This window comes from Alosa pseudoharengus, unplaced genomic scaffold (assembly GCF_046254945.1).
Source record: "Alosa pseudoharengus isolate Yale_2024_CS ecotype anadromous, Long Island Sound unplaced genomic scaffold, YU_APseudo_1.1 YU_APseudo_1.1_scf_3, whole genome shotgun sequence".
In the NCBI taxonomy this organism is placed as follows: Eukaryota; Metazoa; Chordata; class Actinopteri; order Clupeiformes; family Clupeidae; genus Alosa; species Alosa pseudoharengus.
This window is the reverse complement of record NW_027468718.1, coordinates 1,231,033-1,256,550: the sequence shown is the minus strand read 5'-3', so window position 1 is coordinate 1,256,550 and position 25,518 is coordinate 1,231,033. Positions and strand designations below refer to the sequence as shown.

General features: G+C 42.3%; 2 protein-coding genes across 8 annotated transcripts in view; both read right to left on the bottom strand.

Annotated features, from left to right (window-relative positions):
- Positions 1 to 4,944, bottom strand: part of serpine3 (serpin peptidase inhibitor, clade E (nexin, plasminogen activator inhibitor type 1), member 3) — a 15,407-nt gene extending 10,463 nt beyond the window's left edge. The window contains exons 1-3 of one of the 7 annotated variants that reach the window (XM_076262922.1): positions 1,891 to 4,100; positions 1,572 to 1,818; positions 1 to 802 (exon numbers count right to left, since the gene is read on the bottom strand). The exon at positions 1 to 802 is cut by the window's left edge and continues 2,169 nt beyond it. The gene's annotated coding sequence lies outside the window, so the exon portion shown is untranslated. Of the gene's footprint in view, positions 1,116 to 1,571; positions 4,101 to 4,404; positions 4,553 to 4,867 lie in introns of those variants that run through there. The other 6 variants (XM_076262923.1, XM_076262925.1, XM_076262924.1 and 3 more) reach the window with 6 other exon arrangements.
- The window catches only part of fam124a (family with sequence similarity 124 member A), a 50,354-nt gene that overhangs the window by 177 nt on the left and 24,659 nt on the right, over positions 1 to 25,518 (bottom strand). Inside the window, exons 4-5 of the mRNA XM_076264543.1 lie at positions 16,085 to 16,651; positions 1 to 3 (exon numbers count right to left, since the gene is read on the bottom strand). The exon at positions 1 to 3 is cut by the window's left edge and continues 177 nt beyond it. Coding sequence (XP_076120658.1) covers positions 1 to 3; positions 16,085 to 16,651 — 570 coding nt within the window. The remainder of the gene's footprint in view (positions 4 to 16,084; positions 16,652 to 25,518) is intronic.

Below are 25,518 nucleotides of genomic sequence, written 5' to 3'. Positions count from 1 at the left end.
CGCCTGCGGTGTGAGTCGGAGACGGTGCGCGAGAGACTGAGCAGTGTGTGTGTGTGTGGGTAGACAGCTGATTGAGTTAGCTGTCGGTCATAAGACCGTGTTTAAAGGCGCGAGCTGCGTGTTCGCGGGCTCTGGCGGCGATGTCCGTACCACTCGGTCAGGATTCCTGCCGCGCGGGGCTAGATGAGCCAGGCAGAGGGAGGCATGCCACCGACCGACAAATCCGCGTGAACACACGCGCTCACACACACTGATGAACTCAAACACCCACACACATTCTGTAATACATAGTTTTTTATTTACACACACACACCTTAGCTCAGCAGCAGTCAACACCAGGAACAGTTGAGCCTGATACACACAGAATCATACTAAGCCTTCTCTCTCTCACTCACACACACACACACACACACTTCAATTGATAAATGCACTTCAGTCTCATCAATATACCTCCATTACATTCTCCACCACAGACATTGTTACTCATTTTTGACCCCCCAACTCCCCCTCTCTCACACAGACACACACACACACTTGCTGACAGGTCCTCATAATCCCTTTTAAGGCCACAGGGAGTTCTAAGTGACCCATCATCACGATGAAAAAACAACATTAACATTTGTTCCTGGTAGCAGGTATTGTTGATTGGTTGTCAGCTGAACCCTCAGTCCACTATCAGACTATCTGACCTGTATGTAATCACTTCCTGTATGTAATCACTTCCTGAAGAGTATCTGATCTATCTGCACCCGAGACAGCTACTTAACCTAACACACTAACACACACTAGACAGCTACTTAACCTAACACACTAACACACACACTAGACAGCTACTTAACCTAACACACTATGCACGCTACACACTAACACACACACTAGACAGCTACTTAAAGGAAAATTCCGGTTTTTAGCACTTTAAGGCCCTTTTCTGGTTTGTTTTGGATGAACTAGAGTGGTGGACACCGAAATTTTGACGATTGGTCCTGTCTCGACTTTTCTGACTCGTTTTGAATCGCCTTTTCACCTCTCAGGGTGGCTGGCAATGGGCATACTGTAGTAGGCTACTCAAACATGTCCTAAAACAACCCTTAACGTTCGTTTTCAAAACTGTGCAACTCACCGAGTGGATAGTGGTGTTTGTTGATGTTCCAAAACAAGTAGCGTAGCGAAATACAGTTTCTGTCGTCTTTTATTTGGCATTTTGTAAAATCCCATTGATTTCTGTTGGAAGACTCATTGCACGTTGCGCCACTGTCTATGCTTCAGGTTCAAATACGAATCATACATTGCGCACATATATTTGCTTTTAATAGTCAACGAACTCCACTAACCACTCGGTGAGATGCACAGTTTTGAAAACGATCGTTAAGGGTTGTTTTAGGACATGTTTGAGTAGCCTACTACAGTATGCCCATTGCCAGCCACCCTGAGAAGTGAAAAGGCGATTCAAAACGAGTCAGAAAAGTCGAGACAGGACCAATCGTCAAAATTTCAGTGTCCACCACTCTAGTTCATCCAAAACAAACCAGAAAAGGGCCTTAAAGTGCTAAAAACCGGAATTTTCCTTTAACCTAACACACTATGCACGCTACACACTAACACACACACTAGACAGCTACTTAACCTAACACACTAACACACACACTAGACAGCTACTTAACCTAACACACTATGCACGCTACACACTAACACACACACTAGACAGCTACTTAACCTAACACACTATGCACGCTACACACTAACACACACTAGACAGCTACTTAACCTAACACACTATGCACGCTACACACTAACACACACACTAGACAGCTACTTAACCTAACACACACACTAAACAGCTACTTAACCTAACACACTATGCACGCTACACACACTAGACAGCTACTTAACCTAACACACTATGCACGCTACACACTAACACACACTAGACAGCTACTTAACCTAACACACTATGCACGCTACACACTAACACACACACTAGACAGCTACTTAACCTAACACACTAACACACACTAGACAGCTACTTAACCTAACACACTAACACACACACTAGACAGCTACTTAACCTAACACACTATGCACGCTACACACACTAGACAGCTACTTAACCTAACACACTAACACACACACTAGACAGCTACTTAACCTAACACACTAACACACACTAGACAGCTACTTAACCTAACACACTAACACACACTAGACAGCTACTTAACCTAACACACTAACACACACTAGACAGCTACTTAACCTAACACACTAACACACACACTAGACAGCTACTTAACCTAACACACTATGCACGCTACACACACTAGACAGCTACTTAACCTAACACACTAACACACACACTAGACAGCTACTTAACCTAACACACTATGCACGCTACACACTAACACACACTAGACAGCTACTTAACCTAACACACTATGCACGCTACACACTAACACACACACTAGACAGCTACTTAACCTAACACACTAACACACACTAGACAGCTACTTAACCTAACACACTATGCACGCTACACACTAACACACACACTAGACAGCTACTTAACCTAACACACTAACACACACACTAGACAGCTACTTAACCTAACACACTAACATACACTAGACAGCTACTTAACCTAACTCACTAACACACTAACACACACTAGACAGCTACTTAACCTAACACACTAACACACTAAAAGCATAATTACGTCCGAAGCGGCACAAGCTTGTCCGTGTTGTCGTTTTCGGGTCAAATGGCCTTTTGAATCGGAATCGTTAGGGGCCAGAGGCGGTCTTAACACAGAGGCATAGGTAGGCGGCTGCTTGGGGCCCCCTACCAGTAGTCTTAGTAGGGGGGCCCCCAACCAACCTAAAAATAAAAAAATAAAAACCCCTTATCATCATGAACGCTTCTAAAGTATGGTAAATTGTAATAATATTCTTAAGAAATACTTAAAACATTGACGTAGTAGTTAAAATGTCCAGTTCATGGTTATGTCCCTACACATACACCCCCTACTTCCACAATGAAATGGACTAGTCTGTAACGTGCGTTGCGCGAAAGATAAACACAAAGGATCTTTTACTGTCTATGAGGACGACTGGGAAAGTGTTGACAATTTAGCGATTCTGTCGCTAGATTAAGTTTTGGCCATCCCTAGCGAGAGAAATGGCATCTACATCGCGAATTCGCCCAAAGCGTTAGCCTACCCCACGATAATAAAAGTTACGACTGGCTTATGTGGTATCAGCCCATGTTATTACACGGAAGTAGATGTTCTATAAATCTAACAGCTCAGAAAACTTCACTGGAAGGTTCAGCAAAAACGAGACGAGAGCAATGACATGATGACAGGGAAACAGGGACACGCTTGCCAGCATCGTTCAACATGCACATTGAACAAAGGAAAGTAGGCTACAACTTCATTCACAAAGTAGATAGTTCAAAATCGAAGTAAAAAAAAGTAGAAAAACCTAGGCCTATAACATTTGTTTAGGCTATGCAGCATGTTGTCAATGCAGGACAGACTGTCGGCTGGAGTAGCCTAAAAAAAACAAACAATTCTGTCGGTCTGTCCGAGTGACATTTAAGCCTATATAGCCTAAATATATCCAAAATATAGCCATTGCCTACAATTGTGTAGGCTACCCTATGGTGAAATTATAATCAGATGTCATGCAGTGCAAAGCAGATGCAGCAGTTGGGAATAGGTTGGAAATGACTGCATTTCAGCCACCTGATGCTCGTTCTGGTATATATGACAAGATAGTACAGAAATGTAAAGTGTAGGCCTACCAATTAATATAAGTATTAAAACAATGATTTCAAGAAGTTGCCTATAATATGAGTAGGAGAGAAGCAAACAGGCGTAAAGGGGAATTAAAGGGCCATCACCAGGGTTTTTTAGGTGGTGGTGGTGGGGGGGAGTCGAGTTCTCTGTTGGGCTGTTGTGACTATTAGTTTGTGTAGTGCTACACTTTGTGTGTTCTCTGCTTTCCATCTTCATTTTGGAGTAAAGAAGTGTATGCAGGGTTTAAAGGGGAAGGTTTTTTCTCCTCTCCAACCTTTACTTTCCCGTAGATTAGCTTTTCCTGCCTATCCACCATTCAGTCGGTAGGCTACATTTTTTTTCGTTCTCTTTTAAAGATCGGATGGGGGGGGGGGGGGGGGGGCCATACATACCTTCGCCTTGGGTGAAGGCTAAATTTGATAAATCCGCCACTGTTAGGGGCGCTACTATTTTCATACATGATCGCATCAAAATCGCTATTTTTAAAACACTAAGAAGGCTCGACACAACATGAAATCTTGATTGAAGTATCACCAGTGTCTCTACACATGAACTCGAGCATTGAGAACATTGTTTGTGTACACAGAGTTCTCTAAAAGAACTGGACAACTCACTTGGGTTTTCTGCTCGCCGCCATCTTGCCAGTCAAGGAGTGAGTTGTCCAAAAGCTTTCTTTTTAGTAAACTCTTTGCAGTAGTATGCCACATTGTAAGCATGATTGAAGTGTTAGATCCAATTTTCTCTTTTACGATACCCTATGGACTGTAAAGAAAAGTCGATTGAGGAGCCAAAATGGTCAACTTTATCACACTTCTGCAAGGACAACATGGGGTGTTTGTTTGTGCCAATGTTATGTCACCCTGTAGACTAAAAGCATTAGATCTGTCTTTTCTGTGTGTATGAGTGTGTGTGTGTGTGTGTGTGTGTGTGTGTGTGTGTGTGTGTGTCTGTTATAATATCCCCTTAGAACATGTCTGAAAGTTGGAAAAAATTAAACACACACGCACACACACACACACATACAGACACACACACACAGACACACACACACAGTAGTAGTATGCAAACACTGCTCACCACTGGCGGAGTTTATGATCATAAAGTGCCGTCCTTTTTACCTGCCAAGGGAAATTACTGTGATTCTGCTAGTCGCAGTATACATCCCGCCTACCAACAACAACAGCGATAAGAACGCGGCTCTTAGTGAACTGTACCAGGCTTTCAGTGAACAACAGACGGCACACCCAGACGGTTTCACCATCTTCACTGGAGATTTTAACCATGCTAACCTTAAAACTGTACTTCCAAAGCTACACCAGCATGTTGATTTTCCAACAAGAGGAGATAACATCCTGGACCTGGTCTACACTACACACAAAGGAGCATACAAAGCCACCCCCCTCCCCCACATTGGACTTTCAGACCATATCACTGTTATGCTAATGCCCGCATACAGACAAAGGGTAAAAGTGAACAAACCGGTTCGTAAGCAGGTAAAAGTGTGGCCTGAGGGAGCCTCCGATGCTCTTCAAGACTGCTTTGACACAACAGACTGGGAAATGTTTAAGCAGGCAGCCACTTACAACAACCTGACAGACATAGAGGAGTATACAGACACTGTAACCTCTTACATCACCAAGTGCATTGATGATGTGACCCACACAAAAGACATCATCACTCGGGCTAACTGGAAGCCATGGCTGACAGGGGATGTCATCAGGCTGCTGAGGGCCAGAGACGAAGCCTACAGAGCTGGGGATGAAGCTGGCATGAGAACAGCGAGAGCCAACCTGTCCCGTGGCATCAAGGAAGCAAAAAAGGAATACACTCACAAGATAACCACCCACTTCAAAGACAGCAGGAACGCACAAAGCCTATGGCAGGGCATTCAGGCCCTCACGGACTACAAGCCCGCACCACAGAGCTGCGAGAGCAACATCCCTCTGCTCAACAACCTGAACCGCTTCTTTGCTCGCTTTGAAGCACAAAACAGCACCTGCCCACAGAAGACCCATCCCCCTCTACATGAGCAGCCCCTGTGCCTCTCTGCCGACAGCGTGAAGAGGACACTTGTTGCTATCAACACCCGTAAGGCAACAGGTCCAGACAACATCCCTGGTCGTGCGCTGAAGGACTGCGCAGGGGAGCTTAAGGATGTCTTCACAGACATCTTTAACACTTCCCTGAAGCAAGCCATCGTCCCATCTTGTTTCAAAGCTGCCACCATCATACCTGTGCCGAAGAAAACTGCTCCATCCTGCTTCAATGACTACCGCCCTGTGGCACTGACACCCATCATCATGAAGTGCTTTGAGCGGCTTGTCATGTCACATATCAAATCCATTCTCCCCCCCACCCTGGACCCCTTCCAGTTTGCATACCGAGCCAAACGGTCTACAGAGGATGCAATCTGCTCTGCCCTCCACCCAGCCCTCACCCACCTGGAAAAAAGAGACTCATATGTGAGATTGCTGTTTATAGACTTCAGTTCTGCATTCAACACCATAATACCACAACAACTCATCTGCAAACTTGACAAACTGGGACTCAGTACCTACCTCTGCAACTGGCTACTGGACTTCCTCTGTCAGAGGCCTCAAGTAGTACGTGTTGGCAACAATATCTCAAGCAGCATCACACTGAGCACGGGGGCCCCCCAAGGCTGCGTGCTCAGTCCGCTGCTCTTCACCCTGCTGACGCATGACTGCACTGCAACCTACAGCAACAATCACATAGTGAAATTTGCTGACGACACAACTCTGGTGGGTCTCATCACCAAGGGCGACGAGACTCAATACAGGTTGGAGGTCGACCATCTGACCACATGGTGCAGGGACAACAACCTCCTGCTGAACGTCAGCAAGACCAAAGAGATTGTTGTTGACTTCCGGAGAGGTCACACCCAACACCTGCCACTGACCATCGACGGTGCTGTGGTGGAGAGAGCGAGCAGCACCAAATTCCTGGGGGTGCACATCAGTGAAGACCTCTCCTGGACCACCAACACTGCATCACTGGCGAAGAGAGCTCAGCGCCGCCTGTACTTCCTGCGGAAACTCAGGCGAGCAAGTGCTCCACCAGCCATCATGACCACATTCTACCGAGGCACCATTGAGAGCATCCTCTCCAGCTGTATCGCTGTGTGGGGCGGAAGCTGCACTGAATACAACAGGAAAGCCCTGCAGCGCATAGTGAACACAGCTGGAAGGATTATTGGTGCTTCACTCCCCTCCCTGAAGGACATTTACACCACCCACCTCACCCGCAAGGCGACCAAAATTGTGAGTGATGCAAGTCACCCCGCTCACAATTTGTTTGATCTACTGCCCTCTTGGAAGAGGTACAGAAGCCTGCGCTCCCGCACCACCAGACTCACCAACAGCTTCATACACCAGGCTGTTAGAATGCTGAACTCTCTCCCCCCTCCACCCTCAGCTACATAACATCCTGGACATTGGACCCACAATGGCCGCCTGCACCACTCCACTTGCACACTTGTACACTTTGCAACTTGTTGTTGTTGTCCTGAAAACACAACACTTCTGCTGCTCTTACATAACTTGCACCACTATGCCACTTTATTTCTTACTTAGGTCAAACAGAACTACCTCAGCCTCTTATTGGCCTGACTTTGCACTAGTATTTTATTTTATTGACTGTCTATGCACAATTTCAACCAAATTTTGCTGCTCTTATTTTTTCATTATATGTGCCCTCTTATTTACTTATTTACTTACTTTTTTGTTTACTTAAATGTTATGTTTGTCTGTGGACTTAAAATTGGTAAAATATGTCTTGTCTCCACCGTGGGATAGTGAGAAACGTAATTTCAATCTCTTTGTATGTCTGGAACATGTGAAGAAATTGACAATAAAGCTGACTTTGACTTTGACTTTGACTTTGACTTTGACACACACACACACACACACACACTCACACACACACACACACACATACACACACACACACACACACACACACAGTAGTCACAGTGTGTTTCGCATTGGAAAACACTGAGAGAATACTGTAACTGTTCTGCAAGAAGATTTGAGAAATGTGTGAACCCAAAGAAAATGTGTGAATACATTTGCAAGAGATGACTTCTGCTGTGCAAAGTAGGTGTCCATAAAGAGATGACTTCTGCTGTGCAAAGTAGGTGTCCATAAAGAGATGACTTCTGCTGTGCAAAGTAGGTGTCCATAAAGAGATGACTTCTGCTGTGCAGAGTAGGTGTCCATAAAGAGATGACTTCTGCTGTGCAAAGTAGGTGTCCATAAAGAGATGACTTCTGCTGTGCAGAGTAGGTGTCCATAAAGAGATGACTTCTGCTGTGCAAAGTAGGTGTCCATAAAGAGATGACTTCTGCTGTGCAAAGTAGGTGTCCATAAAGAGATGACTTCTGCTGTGCAAAGTAGAGTAGGTGTCCATAAAGAGATGACTTCTGCTGTGCAAAGTAGAGTAGGTGTCCATAAAGACCAAGCAGATCCCAGTTGCTTTGCAAAGAAGGTCAAAGCAATCGAGAAAAACTGTAATCGAGTTTATTTGATTGACATTTACCTCCCCCTGCTGGCACTTTTACTTTGCCTTATGACACCACCAGGAACTCTATAGACAGGAAGTGAGGCCTGACACCACCAGGAACTCTATACAGGTAGACAGGAAGTGAGGCCTGGCAGGTGAGGAGACAGGAAGTGAGGCCTGGCAGGTGAGGACACAGGAAGTGAGGCCTGGCAGGTGAGCGCATCAGAGAAGAAGCGCTAGCGACAGCTGGGAGACCACGCAACCACGCAATTATGGGATGGAGGGAGGGAGAGAAGAACGGAGGGGGAGAGAAGGAGGGATGGAGAGAGAGAGAGAGAGAGAGAGAGAGGGATGGAGAGGGAGGTGGGGAGAGAGAGAGGGATGAAGAAAGAGGGGGGGTAGAGTGGTGTGCTTTGGCAGTGTTTGTCCCGTTGATTGAACACTACAGACACATGCTTAACTTGAAAGCTTTTGTTACTATACATTAAAGACAGTGTAGCCATACATTAAACACAGTGTATCCATACATTAAACACAACACAGTGTAGCCATACATTAAACACAACACAGTGTAGTCATACATTAAACACAGTGTAGCCATACATTAAACCAGGGGTTCCCAAACTTTTCAACCCGCGACCCCCAAAATAACCGTGCCAGAGACTGGCGACCCCAACTATCCCTGGATGTGACTCAAAAAATAAAATAAAATGTGTGCACTGGCCATACGCACTAGGCTTATCCAAACACGGGCTTAACGACAACACAAAAGAACAGAGCAGCCTGTTATGATTTTACATATAGAAATGTACTATATGATAAAAGCAGAATACCTTAGCCAAAAAATAATATCCATGTAACATGAGTGCACATTGTTGCTGTCGTGCAAACTTAACTTTGAAACATTACTTTAATTTCCATTTTAACAGAAGAATATCTCAGTCAGGACAATATCCACAAACTGTTGTAAACATATGTACATTGTTGCTGCGCAAATTAACATTTTGGCAACTATGTTTCAGCGTTAATCTCATCTAATGAGATGGATGCGCGCTATGCGCGGAACACAGCAAGTCCATTCTTGGTTTAATTGTGGAGACGGCCACACGGAGATCATCCTCCACATTTAGACGCGATCTGTATTTGTTTTTAATATATGTCAGTGCAGAGAAAGTCTTTTCGCACAGGTATGTGGAGCCAAACGGCGTCAGTAGGCTACGTCCATCGTGGCCTTGAATAGCTGTGGATATTCCCTCTTGACTGAAATCCAGAACTCAGCAAGCGTCTGGGAATTAAAATCTGTCTTTAAAGTGCGGTCAAGTGACAGCTCTTTTATTTTTCCCAGATTTATTAGATTTATGGAAATCATTTCGCGACCCACCCCTCGGCGTCCCGCGACCCCCCGGGGGGTCCCGACCCCCACTTTGGAAACCCATGCATTAAACACAGCACAGTGTATCCATACATTAAACACAGCACAGTGTATCCATACATTAAACACAACACAGTGTATCCATACATTAAACACAACACAGTGTATCCATACATTAAACACAACACAGTGTATCCATACATTAAAAGCGCTGCTTTGCACTTTAGTTGCAATTCTGCAACACACTTGCTCCTGCACACTACACACTATTTCATACATAAGACACACACACACACACACACACACCCAAGCCATCACTCAAAGTGGAGTATAATGATCCTCCTGGGGTTCACAAAGCTCTCTGCACCATTGTGTGTGTGTGTGTGTGTGTCTGTGTGTGTGCAGGGACGTGCACAGGAATTTTAAGGGGCAGTTGCTCTGACCTGAAAAAAGGGCACCCCCCCCCCCCCAAAAACAAACAAACAAACAAACAAACTCACAGGCTATATGAAGGACTGAGAATAACAGGGTCTTTATTAAAATATACATACACTTCAGTAAAACACTGAAATACAGCACTCAATCACCTTAACTAATAACACAAAAAAACATGACTTGAGTCATGAAAATCACCAACATCAATATCCCTATCAATATCCTATCAATCAATATCCTATCAAGTCACTGACAGGTTTCTCCAAATGTGGGCTCATCATCTGACCAATTACATATTATTGTTATTGCCATTATCATTATTATTTTAATGCCTACTAGTGCTATTTATGTTCTGCTCAGGCAAGATCTGTACTTTCTAGCATGGTCCTCTCATCTCATATTTGGTGATAAACACTCAGGCCTTACTGCCCTCTGTGCCTCCTCCTGGTCCTCCTCCTGGTCCTCCTCCTGGTCCACATTTTCCTCACATAGTGGAGGCTTGTGACTGCTCCTCATCTTAAATGTAATGTAATTATGAAACATTGCCATTAATAGGCTAAAATATGAGTCTGATTAATTAATCAATTCGTCTACACAGTGTCATGTCATCTTTATCACAGAAAGTTTCTGTCTCACCTGCTGGTTGGCTTTTTCGCAGCCAACCCTGCAGTGATGTGCTGCCCTTTGCTGCCTCCCTAAATTGTCTCTCCCTCTCCTGAATCCGCCTCTTTTCAGTGGGCATCATGGCTTCAAACAATACCCAAAATAGTGATAGGATTTAGGCATTTAACCATTTTGAATCAAATAATGAATGTGATGCATTACTTCCATCATTCATTCTACTTGCTAAAACAAAATGTGAGAAACTAACTATCAGCTTTAGTTTGCCTAATGCAGGGGTGGGCAAACATTTTGGCTGAAGGGCCACATTGGGTTTTGAAAATTGGCCGGCGGGCCGCACAGGCTAGTAGCATAATGTTCAAGTTAGTTCTGCTGCAAAGGAGATAACTAAGAGTAGGCCTATCATCTCTATTTAACATGATGTTTTGACATTGTAAACGTTATCTAAGAGTGAAAAGCAGTTTGCGGTAAAGCTAACCAATGTCATCTCTGTCACAGGAAAAAAATAGCGAGCAGCCTGATAACCAAATGAAATGCTCGGCGGGCCGGATGAAAGTGCTTGGTGCGCGGGCCGCAGTTTGCCTACCCCAGGCCTAATGCCTACCAAAACTGGCTATGTGGTAACGGGCTGCTTGTCTGCGAGCCATCTGTCTGATTATTTAGGCTAAACGTGGCAAACTCAGCCTGGATTTATGAAGATTTGAATTCATTTCATAAAACTTGATGATGATGATCGTTTGTTTGTTATACATCACAAACTCACTTTTTCCGACAACGTGGTTTCGCGTGGTTCCGCGTGCAGCGCTGCAGCTGCAGAGTTTGCCCTTCCCCTACCGACTTTCACTTTCGGTGCCTGAATGGAAGTGAATGAGGCTTTGCGATTTTTTTATCTAGGCCTACGTGAAATTCTGCATCCATTGTACGATTTATTTATTTATTTATTTGAGGTGTCTGATGCAGTGGTGGTGTGCACGTCCCTGTGTGTGTGTGTGTGTGTGTGTGTGTGTGTGTGTGTGTGGACCTGATGCAGGTGGAGGACCCATCGGTCATCATGGAAGCTCCATCACAACAACACTTTTCACCTGCTCCACCCTACAACATCAGACAGCAGCTCCACCCTACAACATCAGACAGCAGACTCTCCTGGCTATCCAAAGAGCCCAACACATGGAGTTCTGGTCCAGTCTAAAACTCCAGGGAAAGTGGGCAAAGCTGCCCTGTGCAGACCACTCTGTGTCACACACCATCTACAGCAATGGCACCATCAGTGAGGAGATCCTTACTTTGTGTAAACGTACGTCTGCAGGTTCTTAGCACTCTGGTTTCCCTTCATCCATTCACCCCTCTACATGCTGCACGACCCCCCTCAGCAGCTGGAGTCAGTAGCCCACATCATACCATGCTTATTTCCACCCTCTGCCCAACATAGCTGTAGGTGCCAGTGGTAATAGTGATGATAGTGTCCGTAATGGACGTGGTACCTGTTACCTAGTCTGATTCTGAAGGAGAATATCTGCCTTTTGGAGAGTATGATCGATCGTCTAGTCACTGTGCGTCTGTGAATGGAGGTACGTCTTTGCGACAGTGTTCACTAAGCATACCATGCTTATGTCGACCCTCTGCCCAACATAGCTGAAGGTGCCAGTGGTAAAGGTGATGATAGTGTCCGTAATGGACGTAGTAAAGACAGCAGGGGTAGTAAAAATAGGGCTCTGAAGAATTACAAAGTCACCCGCGATAGGAACTGATTTGACCAGGCTACTTTATTGTATAGTAGAATAGGGTTTGTGGTTATAGTAATAGTTCACTATTGTTGGTTTACATGTGACTGCTTTCCTGTTCAGGTGTTATGTGGGTGAAATGACAAAAAAGTAAGCAAAACTGCTCAAATATATGTTCAACATCCAGTATTTACTGAAATGTGCATAATTTGAGGTTGTTGTCATCCAGTGATGTCATAATATGCAAATTAGATGTGTAAATTTACCCCCTTCATAAACTTTTGTTCATACTCAATGATTTTTACATTTACAGTAGGACTTTATCTCTGACCACTTTCAAGCCATGGCCTTTTGAAATTTTGAAGGATTTTATACCGCCAGACACAACGGACTTGTAGACCAGAGCCCCTGTTATGATATGAAATATTATAACTGTTTTGCTATTCAATATTAAAAATAACTGATTGAGCATATATTGAGGTATCATGTTCATTTGACTTGTTCACCACCACTATCATAAAGCACCATCATCATCACCACTATCATAAAGCACCATCATCATCATCACCACTATCATAAAGCATCATCATCATCACCACTATCATAAAGCATCATCATCATCATCACCACTATCATAAAGCGCCATCATCATCATCACCACTATCATAAAGCATCATCATCATCACCACCACTATCATAAAGCATCATCATCACCACTATCATAAAGCATCATCATCATCATGTGAGTGTTTGTGTGTGTGTGTGTGTGTGTGAGAGTGTGTGTGTGTGAGCATGAGTGTGTGTATGTGAGTGTGTGTGTGTGTGTGTGTGAGCATGAGTGTGTGTGTGTGTGAGCATGAGTGTGTGTGTGTGTGTGAGCATGAGTGTGTGTGTGTGTGTGTGAGCATGAGTGTGTGTATGTGAGTGTGTGTGTGTGTGTGTGAGCATGAGTGTGTGTGTGTGTGTGAGCATGAGTGTGTGTGTGTGTGTGTGAGCATGAGTGTGTGTGTGTGTTTGTGTGTGTGAGTATGAGTGTGCATGTGTGTGTGTGTGTGTGTGAGAGCATGAGTGTGTGTGTGTGAGCATGAGTGTGTGAGCATGAGTGTGTGTGAGAATGTGTGTGTGTGAGCATGAGTGTGTGTATGTGAGTGTGTGTGTGTGTGTGTGTGTGTGAGCATGAGTGTGTGTGTGTGTGTGAGCATGAGTGTGTGTGTGTGTGAGCATGAGTGTGTGTGTGTGTGAGCATGAGTGTGTGTGTGTGTTTGTGTGTGTGAGTATGAGTGTGTGTGTGTGTGAGAGCATGAGTGTGTGTGTGTGAGCATGAGTGTGTGTGTGTGTGAGAGCATGAGTGTGTGTGCGTGAGTGTGTGAGTGTGAGCATGAGTGTGTGAGTGTGAGTGTGAGTGTGAGCGTGAGTGTGTGTGTGTGAGCATGAGTGTGTGAGTGTGTGTGTGTGTGTGAGTGTGTGTATGTGAGCGTGAGTGTGTGTGTGTGTGTGAGCATGAGTGTGTGAGTGTGTGTGTGTGTGTGTGAGTGTGAGCGTGAGTGTGTGTGTGTGAGCATGAGTGTGTGAGTGTGTGAGTGTGAGCGTGAGTGTGTGTGTGTGAGCATGAGTGTGTGTGTGTGTGTGTGAGTGTGTGTATGTGAGCGTGAGTGTGTGTGTGTGTGTGTGCAAGTCTCTGTCTGCTCTCCTCAGTGGATTAGAGCTGTAGCTACCACAGCACTCTGCCTGCTCCTCCACTGCTCCAGAATTAGGCCGTGTGTGTGTGTTGGTGTGTGTATGAGTGTGTGTGTGTGTGTGTGTGTGTGTAGGTGGGAGTGTGTGTGAGGAGGTGAATGAATGAGGAGGTGAATGAGAGGTGTGTGAGGAGGTGAACTGACTCACACAGGCTGATGAAGAGTGTTTTAGTAGCTCTTTATTGAGAATTATTCCAACACCCCTACAACTTTACTACCTAGCAAGTAGCCAGGAAAACATGGGTCAATACTCACATGAATACATTACACACACACACACACACACACACACACACACATGAATACATTACACCAGGCTATCTGCACATTTTCCAAGTGCAAATTTAAAGACTTTTAAGACCTTTTCAAGACATCTAAATGGTAAAATTAAGACTATACCACGGCAAAAAGATACATACGACAACTTAAAACTGTTTTATGCAAGTTTTTTTTTCCTACTAATTTTAACCCCCACCCCATTTTCGATGTCTACAGTTACCAAATATATTTTGGTGAAAGAAAAATAATTGTGTGTGAATTACCTTCACAGCTATAAATGCCCAATTTTAGGGTCTGGACTGCTTCTTTTGAAGCTGGCTGTACATATTTGGTTGTGCTACTGGCTGAGGCTGACTGTTCTTCACCTGTGTCTGTAGTAGCCTAGGCTACTTGCCAAAGACATGTTTACTGGACTGGATTCCCTTCAATATGTATTTCAAAGTTAGACTAAGCTATTTAAATATTTTAATAGGCCTACTTTATATAATTTACTATGTGCATGGTTTTACAATGTTTCAGTCAAGCTTTGGTTGGTTTAGATACAACTGGTATGCAAAATGTAAAGCAGTGGATTAACTTTAACTTGCTGTGCTGCATATGGGACAATAGATGCAAACAGATCAACTCAACATGTCCAGTCTTTCCTTCTGATAGTGAAAATGTTGTTTTGTGAAAATGTTTTGTTTTTTTAACACGTACAGTCTTTCCTCCTGATAGTGAAAATGTTTTTTTCTGCTTCCTTCATAAATTAGAAGACGAGTGACAGAAACACATCATTTGACCAGCAGTCTTCGCGTCCATAGTTTGTGAAATGATGCTGCGTCCGAGCAAAGATCCTAGATGCCCAACGTAACTCCAAAAAGGACAAGTGAGCGTCCGGCTTGAGGCTCCCTTTCGGAAATTTCAAGACATCCCAGACAATTTCAGACTTTTTTAGGCCTTAAAAACTGAAAGTTGTATTTAAGACTTTTTAAGACTTTTTATGGATCCGCGGGAACCCTGTTACACTCACATACAAACAAACTACACACATGAATACATTACACACACGATCACACATACACACACACACACACAAACTACACACATAAATACATTATATAGATTCTCTCTCCCACACACACATTCTACGGATTTTCATATGCATTTCCGTTTGTCACCAGAGGGTGGCAGCACTGTCCTGTTTACCACATCATAGAATCAGAAGGCTTTGCTGCACCTGTGTGTGTGTGAGTGTGTGAGCCTTAAATATAAAACTCTTGCTCCTCCTCCTCTTCAGAAGCATCATGTGTGTGTGTGTGTGTGTGTGTGTGCTGTGCTGCTCGGAGTGTGCGAGTGTGTGTGTGTGTGCGCGAGTGTGTGTGTGTGTGTGCGCGAGTGTGTGTGTGTGAGTGTGTTAAATATAAAACTCTTGCTCCTCCTCCTCTTCAGAAGCATCATGTGTGTGTGTGTGTGCTGTGCTGCTGGGAGTGTGTGAGTGTGTGTGTGTGAGTGTGTGAGTGTGTGAGTGTGTGTGTGTGAGTGCGCTCCTGAGAGTGTGTGTGTCAGAGCCGTTGCTGCTCCTGGTCTGAAGGGGCGTCTGGGGGTGATGACAGGCTGTGGTTGTCACGGAGACGGCGCCGGACAGTGCAGACTGGCTACTGGGGGAGATGGGCCATGCTGATTGGCTACTGGGGGAGATGGGCCATGCTGATTGGCTACTGGGGGAGATGGGCCGTGCTGATTGGCTACTGGGGGTTTGTGGGCTGTGCTGAGAGTAGGCGGACACCACCGATAGGTCGAGGCCGGTGCCACTCAGGCGGCGTCCGGTGTCCACGTCGGTTTCCACGGCGCCCACCAGCGCAGCCACGTTGAGGCGGAAAGGGGGCGTGGCCGAGGGGAAGCCACAGAAGGAGCGCGCGCGACGCCCCGCCCACAGCTCACGCATCACCTCCGGCTCCCGCAAGGGATTCTGGGATTGGGGGCGGGGCCTGGCCGGGGGGAGGGTCTGCGTGCGGGAGCGGGAGGAGGAGTTTCGGTGGTATCTACGGTTACGGTAGGAGGCGGGGCCTCGGCCATACGGAGGCCCCGGGGGCGTGTCCGACGGAGGAGGGGAGGGGCAGGGGGAGGGGCCTGCAGCCTGATGAGACCTGATCTGAGCAACAGTGTGACGACGCCGAACTCTCACCGGCTGCACCTGAGAGAGGGATAGAGAGAGAAGGAGGGGAAAGAGAGAGAGAGGGAGAGAGAGAAGAGAGAGAGAGGGAGAGAGATAGAGAGGGAGAGAGGGATAGAGAGAGGGAGAGAGAGGGAGAGAGAGATAGAGAGAGGGAGAGAGGGATAGAGAGAGAGAGAGAGAGAGAGAGGGAGAGAGATAGAGAGAGGGAGAGAGAGAGAGAGAGGGATAGAGAGAGGGAGAGAGAGAGGGGGAGAGACATAGAGAGAGGGATAGAGAGAGGGAGAGGGAGAGAGAGATAGAGAGAGGGATAGAGAGAGGGAGAGATAGAGAGAGAGAGAGAGAGATAGCACTTGAAACATGGGCTAAAAAAGGACAGGAAAACTATTCTCTACTTAACTACAGAGATATACCCTCTATTAAACACCCCAATATTAAATGTGGCAGGAACTCAGGTGGAATCATAGTTTGGTTCAAAGAGTCACTTAAACAACATATTGACATTGTAAGAAAAGGACCATCATATATATGGCTTAAACTCTCCAAAGAGCTTACATGCTCCAGCCAAGACACTTATTTATGTGCCTTGTACATTCCTCCATATGAGTCACCATATTACTCTGAGGATACATTTGATATCTTAAAAAAGGATATCACTGAATTACAACCCATTGGGAAAATACTACTTATGGGAGATTTAAATGCACGGACAGGAAACGACCTTGATTACGTTGACTCATCTGGCCTAAAATATATTACAACACACCAACAAAACACTGTGGTGAGCAGACAAAGGCATACTTTTGACTATATACTTAATAAACATGGCAAGGAACTTCTACAACTTTGTAAAACCCTGGGTCTGTACCTTGTCAATGGCAGAACAAGGGGTGACTCTCTGGGCAAATACACTTACTCCTCATCCCTGAGCAGCAGTGTGGTGGATTATGCTATAACAGACCTAGACCCAAATCAAATAAATTATTTCATGGTGATGCCACAGCTGCCTTTATCGGACCATAGTCACATCACCATTAGTCTAAAAAAGAACCCTAATCTTGAACACCAACAATCTACATCAGCGCTACAGTACACCCACTCCCCGTAAAATACATATGGAACAATGACAATCTGGAACAATTAAACACAATTAAACTGCATCCAAATAGAAAACATGATCTACTCCTTCCTGTTCACTAAATTCGAAAATGGAACAATTTAAAACACAATTAAACTGCATCCAAGTAGAAAACATGATCTACTCCTTCCTGTTCACTAAATAGGAAACATGATCTACTCCTTCCTGTTCACTAAATAGGAAACATGATCTACTCCTTCCTGTTCACCAAATAGGAAACATGATCTACTCCTTCCTGTTCACCAAATAGAAAACATGATCTACTCCTTCCTGTTCACCAAATAGGAAACATGATCTACTCCTTCCTGTTCACCAAATTCCTTCCTGTTCACCAAATTCGAAAATGATAAAGAAAACATCAATTTAGCTACCGAAAGATTAACAACAATTTTTTCTACAGTGGCCAAAAGATCTTTAAAGAAAGTAAAATATACTACTAAAAAAAGAAAGAATACAAATGCAAACAAATGGTTTGACAAAGACTGCCGATCACTGCGAAAGGAACTGAGAATATGTTCAAATAAGAAACACAGAGAACCAACAAATCAAGATATTAGATCACAATATCATAACACCCTTCAGAAATACAAATCCTTACTAAGACACAAAAAAACTAATCATGTAAATAGACAATTAAAACAAATTGAAGATGCATTAGATCAAAACACCTTTTGGGATCAATGGAATAACCTCAACAAAACTAAAAAAGAAAACTCCATCCCCCTTGTGGATGGCAGAAAATGGACAGAACATTTTGAAAAATTGTACGAAAAAAATAGTCTAAATCCTGAACAAAAAAACTTAAAATATAAACTGGAAAAACTTGAACAAACAGAAAAGGACAAATTAAATCAATTAGACTCTACAATAACCATGCACAAATTAAAAACAAAGTTAAAATCCCTCAAAAACAAAAAATCATGTGGCACTGACGGAATCTACAATGAAATGTTGAAACATAGCACAACTAAATTAAGAGAGGCAATCTTGAAATTATTCAATATGATTCTATCATCGGGCCACTTTCCAGATCATTGGAAAGTGAGCCACATTACTCCAATTCATAAAAAAGGCGACAAATTTAATCCAAATAATTACAGAGGTATATCACAAGGCAGCAACCTTGGAAAACTTTTTTGTGGAATTCTAAACAACAGATTAACAAACTTCATTAAAAACAATAATATCCTAAATTCATCCCAGATTGGCTTCTCAGAAAACAATAGAACGACGGATCATATATATACACTTCAAACAATAATTGATGAACATGTAAATAAAATTAAAAAAGGTAAATTATTTGGCTGCTTCATAGATTTCAGCAAAGCGTTTGATTCAATTTGGCACGAGGGACTAATGTTAAAATTAATTAATAGCGGAATTGGGGGGGAAACGTATAATATCATAAAAGACATGTATAACAATAACAAATGCTGCGTAAAAATAAATAATAAAGTAACAGATTTTTTTAACCAGACCAAAGGAGTCCGACAAGGTTGCTGCCTTAGTCCGACTTTATTTAGCCTCTATATAAATGATTTGGCCACCAACATAGAAAAAACCTCTTCCCCAGGGCTCAACCTCCTGGGTAGAGAGATAAAATGTCTACTCTTTGCAGATGACCTGCTCGTACTATCACCAACGGCAGAGGGACTGCAAGAAAGCCTTGATATAATAAGCGAATATAGCACAACTTGGGCCCTACCAATCAATCATGAAAAATCAAAAATTATGATCTTCCAAAAAAAACAATCAACATCTAACAATTACCATTTCACAATCGGCAAACAATCAATAGAACAAGTAAAACATTATTGTTATCTAGGATTAATAATCTCATATACTGGAAAATTTGACAAAGCAATCATAGATTTAACAGAAAAGGCAAGAAAAACATATTATATTTTAAGAAAATCATTAATTAAATACAATCCCCCATTAAAAATATGGTTAAAAATGTTTGATTCTGTAATTAAACCAATCTTATTATATGGAAGTGAGATCTGGGGCATTAAATATAAAAACAATTTGGATACTTGGGACAAAAGCCAGCCCGAAATATTCCATTTAGAGTTCTGCAAAAATGTATTAGGAGTAAACAGAAATTGCCCGAATATGGGTTGTAGAGCTGAATTAGGAAGATTTCAGACAATTGGAGGGATAACATTAAACAAATAAGTAAACTCAATGTATTTAAATTAATAAAATCTGATTACAAATTGGCACCATATTTAACTCAAATTTCAAATTATAAACATAGAAAGCTATTGACAAGGTACAGGCTCAGTGACCATAGCCTAGCCTTGCGACACAGGCAAACCTGGCTGGACCCTGAAAAGAGGATGTGTGCTCACTGCAGTGATGTAGTGGAAAATGAACAACATTTTTTAACTGAATGCAAATTATACAAAGTTCTAAGGGAAGAATATTTTACAAAAATCGCAGATATCTGTCCCGAATTTCTTGACACAAACAATGAACAAAAACTATCATTCCTCCTGGGGGAAGTAGACAGTTGTGTCCACCTAGCCGCTGAGTACATCCAATCCTGCCACGTCCTGAGAGAACAGCCCATGTTACATGATCAATAACATAATAATCCATAGTTTTTTTTTTTTTTTCTGTTCATTTAAAAGCCAGGTGTTATCATCATTATTATTATTAGGGGTCCGAGCAGCGTAGCTGCAGGAACCCTATTGTTTCTGTACCGTTCATTTTTTGGCCAAAATTCTGTAAAAGTCATACTGCAGCCTAAACCGTAACTCCAAAACTCTTGAAATTTTCAGGTATGGTTACCAGTACCCCCCTCTACCCATAACCCAAAATTTGGGGTACTGCACCCAAAGGTGGCGCTATTGAAAAAAAAAGTTAATTATGCTTATTTCTCCTTACCAGATTCACCTAGACTCAAAATTCTTTCAGAATATTAATCTCTAAACTCAGATGCATCTTTTTGGCCCTGGTCTTATGGTGTACAAATGTTTACTTTTTCCACAATTTCATGGAAAAGCCAAACATTATAAAAAGTTTCACACTCTTCAAAAATTATCGAATCTTCACTAAAATTCTTACAGACAATGTTTAGACCAAGCCTCACAAAAGTTATCACTCAGAATTTTGATATTTTGTTCCATTTCAGAGATATAGGCCAATAAAGTTAGACCACTTAGGCCTTTTTTCCTAGATCACCTATATTCCTATAAACCGTAAGTCCTAGAAACTTGACATTTTCAAGTATTGTTACCAGTACCCCCCACTACCCATAACCCAAATTTGGGGTACTGCACCCAAAGGTGGCGCTCTTGTCAAAAACGCTCATTTCTCCTTACCAGATTCACCTAGACTCAAAATTATTTCATCATATTAATCTCTACATTCAGATGCATCTTTTTCACCCTGGTCTTATGCTCTAAAAATGTTTACTTTTGCCACAATTTCAGAGAAAAGCCAAACATCATAAAAAGTTTCACAGGCTTCAAAAATTATCAAATCTTCACCAAAATTCTCACAGACAATGTTTAGACAAAGCCTCACAAAAGTTATCAAAATAATTTGGATACGTTGTTCCATTTCAGAGATATAGGCCAATAAAGTTCGACCACTCAGCCCATTTCTCCTATATCACCTATATTCCTATATGAGTAATTTTTTTTTCTTGGATAACAACCATACAACCATCATTAGGTGGATACCATTAACAGTGCACATTTTCAGATATGTACTCTTTTTTATAAAGCCCTTAATTCTATTGTCAAATGTATGCTAGGAATTTTCTTGATGTTGTGTGTTTGCCAACACACATTTTCACCATTTGAATGTGACTGCTCAATGTGTATGATTGTCAGTGGCTGAGTGGGATAATGCCTAGTGCTGGTGTTTGTTAGGTTGAGAGTTCGAATCCTGCTAGAGCTTTAGGCTCAAGATGCACATGCTATTGGTTATTGAAGATTCACACTATTGAACAGCACCTGAATGACATCAGACAATTAACATTCACACTCATTAGTTGCCAAGAATCAGAATGCCGACACACTCTATGACATATAGGGTGAACTTCTTTGTTTACTATTTTTCCTTCATCATTAAGTCTATCATATTTATATTTCATCCATTACTGTTCTTCTCTATAAATGTCTAATTGCCCCAGAATATCCAAAAGTTTTCAGGTGTACTCTTTCAGGAAAGCCCTTCATTTTATTGTCAAATGTATACTTGGAGTTTTTCTTGTGTGTTTACCAACACACATTTTCACCATTTGAATGTGACTGCTGAATTTGTATGATTGTCAGTGGCAGAGTGGGATAATGCCTAGTGCTGGTGTTTGTTAGGTTGAGAGTTCGAATCCTGCTAGAGCTTTAGGCTCAAGATGCACATGCTATTGGTTATTGAAGATTCACACTATTGAACAGCACCTGAATGACATCAGACAATTAACATTCACACTCATTAGTTGCCAAGAATCAGAATGCCGACACACTCTATGACATATAGGGGAACTTCTTTGTTTACTATTTTTCCTTCATCATTAAGTCTATCATATTTATATTTCATCCATTACTGTTCTTCTCTATAAATGTATAATTGCCCCAGAATATCCAAAAGTTTTCAGGTGTACTTTTTCAGGAAAGCCCTTCATTTTATTGTCAAATATATACTTGGAGTTTTTCTTGTGTGTTTACCAACACACATTTTCACCATGTGAATGTGACTACCCAATATCTAGGATTGTCAGTGGCTCAGTGGGATAATGCCTAGTGCTGGTGTTTGTTAGGTTGAGGGTTCGAATCCCCGGTAGTGCTTTAGGCTCTAGCTCGAATACTATTGGTTATTGAAGATTCACACCATTGAACAGCACCTGAATGACATCAGGCAATCAACATTCACACTCATCAGTTGCCAAGAATCAGAATGCCGAGACACTCTATGACATTCAGGGGAACTTCTTTGTTTACTATTTTTCCTTCATCATTAAGTCTATCATATTTATATTTAATCTATTAGTGTTCATCTCTACAAATGTCTAATCGCCCCTCCATGCTTGGAGTTTTTCTTGTGTGTTTACCAATACACATTTTCACCATGTGAATGTGACTGGCCAACATGTAAGATTGACAGTGGCTCAGTGGGATAATGCCTTGTACTGGTGATCCTTAGGTTGAGAGTTCAAATCCCACTTGAAGCATTAGTGGGTTGTGGATGTTAGCATACTACAATAGAATGCTGTTGGGTTGTGGAGGTTAACACACTATAACATTACAGCTACTTGTCAATATGGACTTGTAGTGCAAGGCAAGTATTACTGTATAATTATAAGCTGTAGCCTATAATTATTTGTTATTCTTATAATATTTGTCATTTCTTATACATATTTAGTCGGCTCTTCCACTTGACAGAACAACTCTATATCGGTTAAGGATGTCACGCATGAAACAATGCTGCAGAAACACGAAAATACGACTTTGAGTTTAGTAGGCTATAATTTTCAGTTCCTGTTTATCTATTGCACAATGGGTAATAATTTAAAGGAATCGTGTTGCAGTCTTGTAAATAGTGACCCTGCAAGATCCCTAGTCATTGCAAAATCATAGTCTGTGACTTAAAACTCTACTACTTGTCTTTAGATGTGAGAGGGTCTGAGACTGTAGTCTTTCAAAAATCTTTTCCAAATCTTTGCAAATCTTTCCAAAGTTTACCTGCTGGGAAACCCTGTAGCTCCGGAGCAGGGGCTCAGACCAGGATAAATTGTTTGCTCGCCCTCAGTTCGCTCTTTTGTTCATCTCAACCCAGCACTCCAGTGTGTCCTGCTCTGTGTGCGTCTTTAAGTTAACGTAAGTCATCACTTTAATCACCCTCACTATGACTTTTGTGATGTTTATCAGTTTGTAGAGTAGCTCTGCCATCATGTGTAAAGTTAAGGTCTTTGTTTGTTGGTTTGGTGTGTTGGAGTCCCATGTGAGAGATGATTAGGTGATGTTGGTTGACTTGGGATGTCAAGTATTGTTTAGTTGTACCTTATATAGCCTTATGATTTCAGTTTATTGTTCAAATGTCAATTGGTTTGTTTGTGAGTTGGGATCTGTACTGATTTACCCCATTTCACTGATTGCTCCATTTTCTGTTTGTTTCCTCTTTGATGCAGCACACATACAAGTAAAGAACAAAAGAACAGATGAATTGAAACTCAAATAAAGTTAACTTGTGTTGCACCGAAACCTGCCATCTTCGTGTCATCACTCCATACCATTGAGCCTTCTGAGTCACACCATTGAACAGCACCTGAATGACATCAGGCAATTAACATTCACACTCATTACACACTGCTGGTGTTTGTTAGGTTGAGAGTTCGAATCCTGCTAGAGCTTGAAGCTCAAGATGCACATGCTATTGGTTATTGAAGATTGACACCATTGAACAGCACCTGAATGACATCAGGCAATTAACATTCACACTCATTAGTTGCCAAGAATCAGAATGCCGACACACTCTGACATATAGGGGAACTTCTTTGTTTACTATTTTTCCTTCATCATTAAGTCTATCATATTTATATTTCATCCATTACTGTTCTTCTCTATAAATGTCTAATTGCCCCAGAATATCCAAAAGTTTTCAGGTGTACTCTTTCAGGAAAGCCCTTCATTTTATTGTCAAATGTATACTTGGAGTTTTTCTTGTGTGTTTACCAACACACATTTTCACCATGTGAATGTGACTGCCTAATATGTCGGATTGTTAGTGGCTCAGAGGGATAATGCCTAGTGCTGGTGTTTGTTAGGTTGAGAGTTCGAATCCTGCTAGAGCTTTAGGCTCAAGATGCACATGCTATTGGTTATTGAAGAGTCACACCATTGAACAGCACCTGAATGACATCAGGCAATCAACATTCACACTCATTAGTTGCCAAGAATCAGAATGCCGACACACTCGAAGACATATAGGGGAACTTCTTTGTTTACTATTTTTCCTTCATCATTAAGTCTATCATATTTATATTTCATCCATTACTGTTCTTCTCTACAAATGTCTAATTGTCCCAGAATTTCCAAACGTTTTCAGGTGTACTCTTTCAGGAAAGCCCTTCATTTTATTGTCAAATGTATACTTGGAGTTTTTCTTGTGTTTACCAACACACATTTTCACCATGTGAATGTGACTGCCTAATATGTCGGATTGTTAGTGGCTCAGAGGGATAATGCCTAGTGCTGGTGTTTGTTAGGTTGAGAGTTCGAATCCTGCTAGAGCTTTAGGCTCAAGATGCACATGCTATTGGTTATTGAAGAGTCACACCATTGAACAGCACCTGAATGACATCAGGCAATCAACATTCACACTCATTAGTTGCCAAGAATCAGAATGCCGACACACTCGAAGACATATAGGGGAACTTCTTTGTTTACTATTTTTTCTTCATCATTAAGTCTATCATATTTATATTTCATCCATTACTGTTCTTCTCTACAAATGTCTAATTGTCCCAGAATTTCCAAACGTTTTCAGGTGTTCTCTTTCAGGAAAGCCCTTCATTTTATTGTCAAATGTATACTTGTAGTTTTTCTTGTGTGTTTACCAATACACATTTTCAGCATGTGAATGTGACTGGCAAAGATGTAGGATTGACAGTGGCTTAGTGGGATAATGCCTTGTACTGGTCATCCTTATGTTGAGTGTTCAAATCCCACCTGAAGCATTAGTGTTAAAATACTGTTGGGTTGTGGAGGTTAGCATACTAGAATAGAATGCTGTTGGGTTG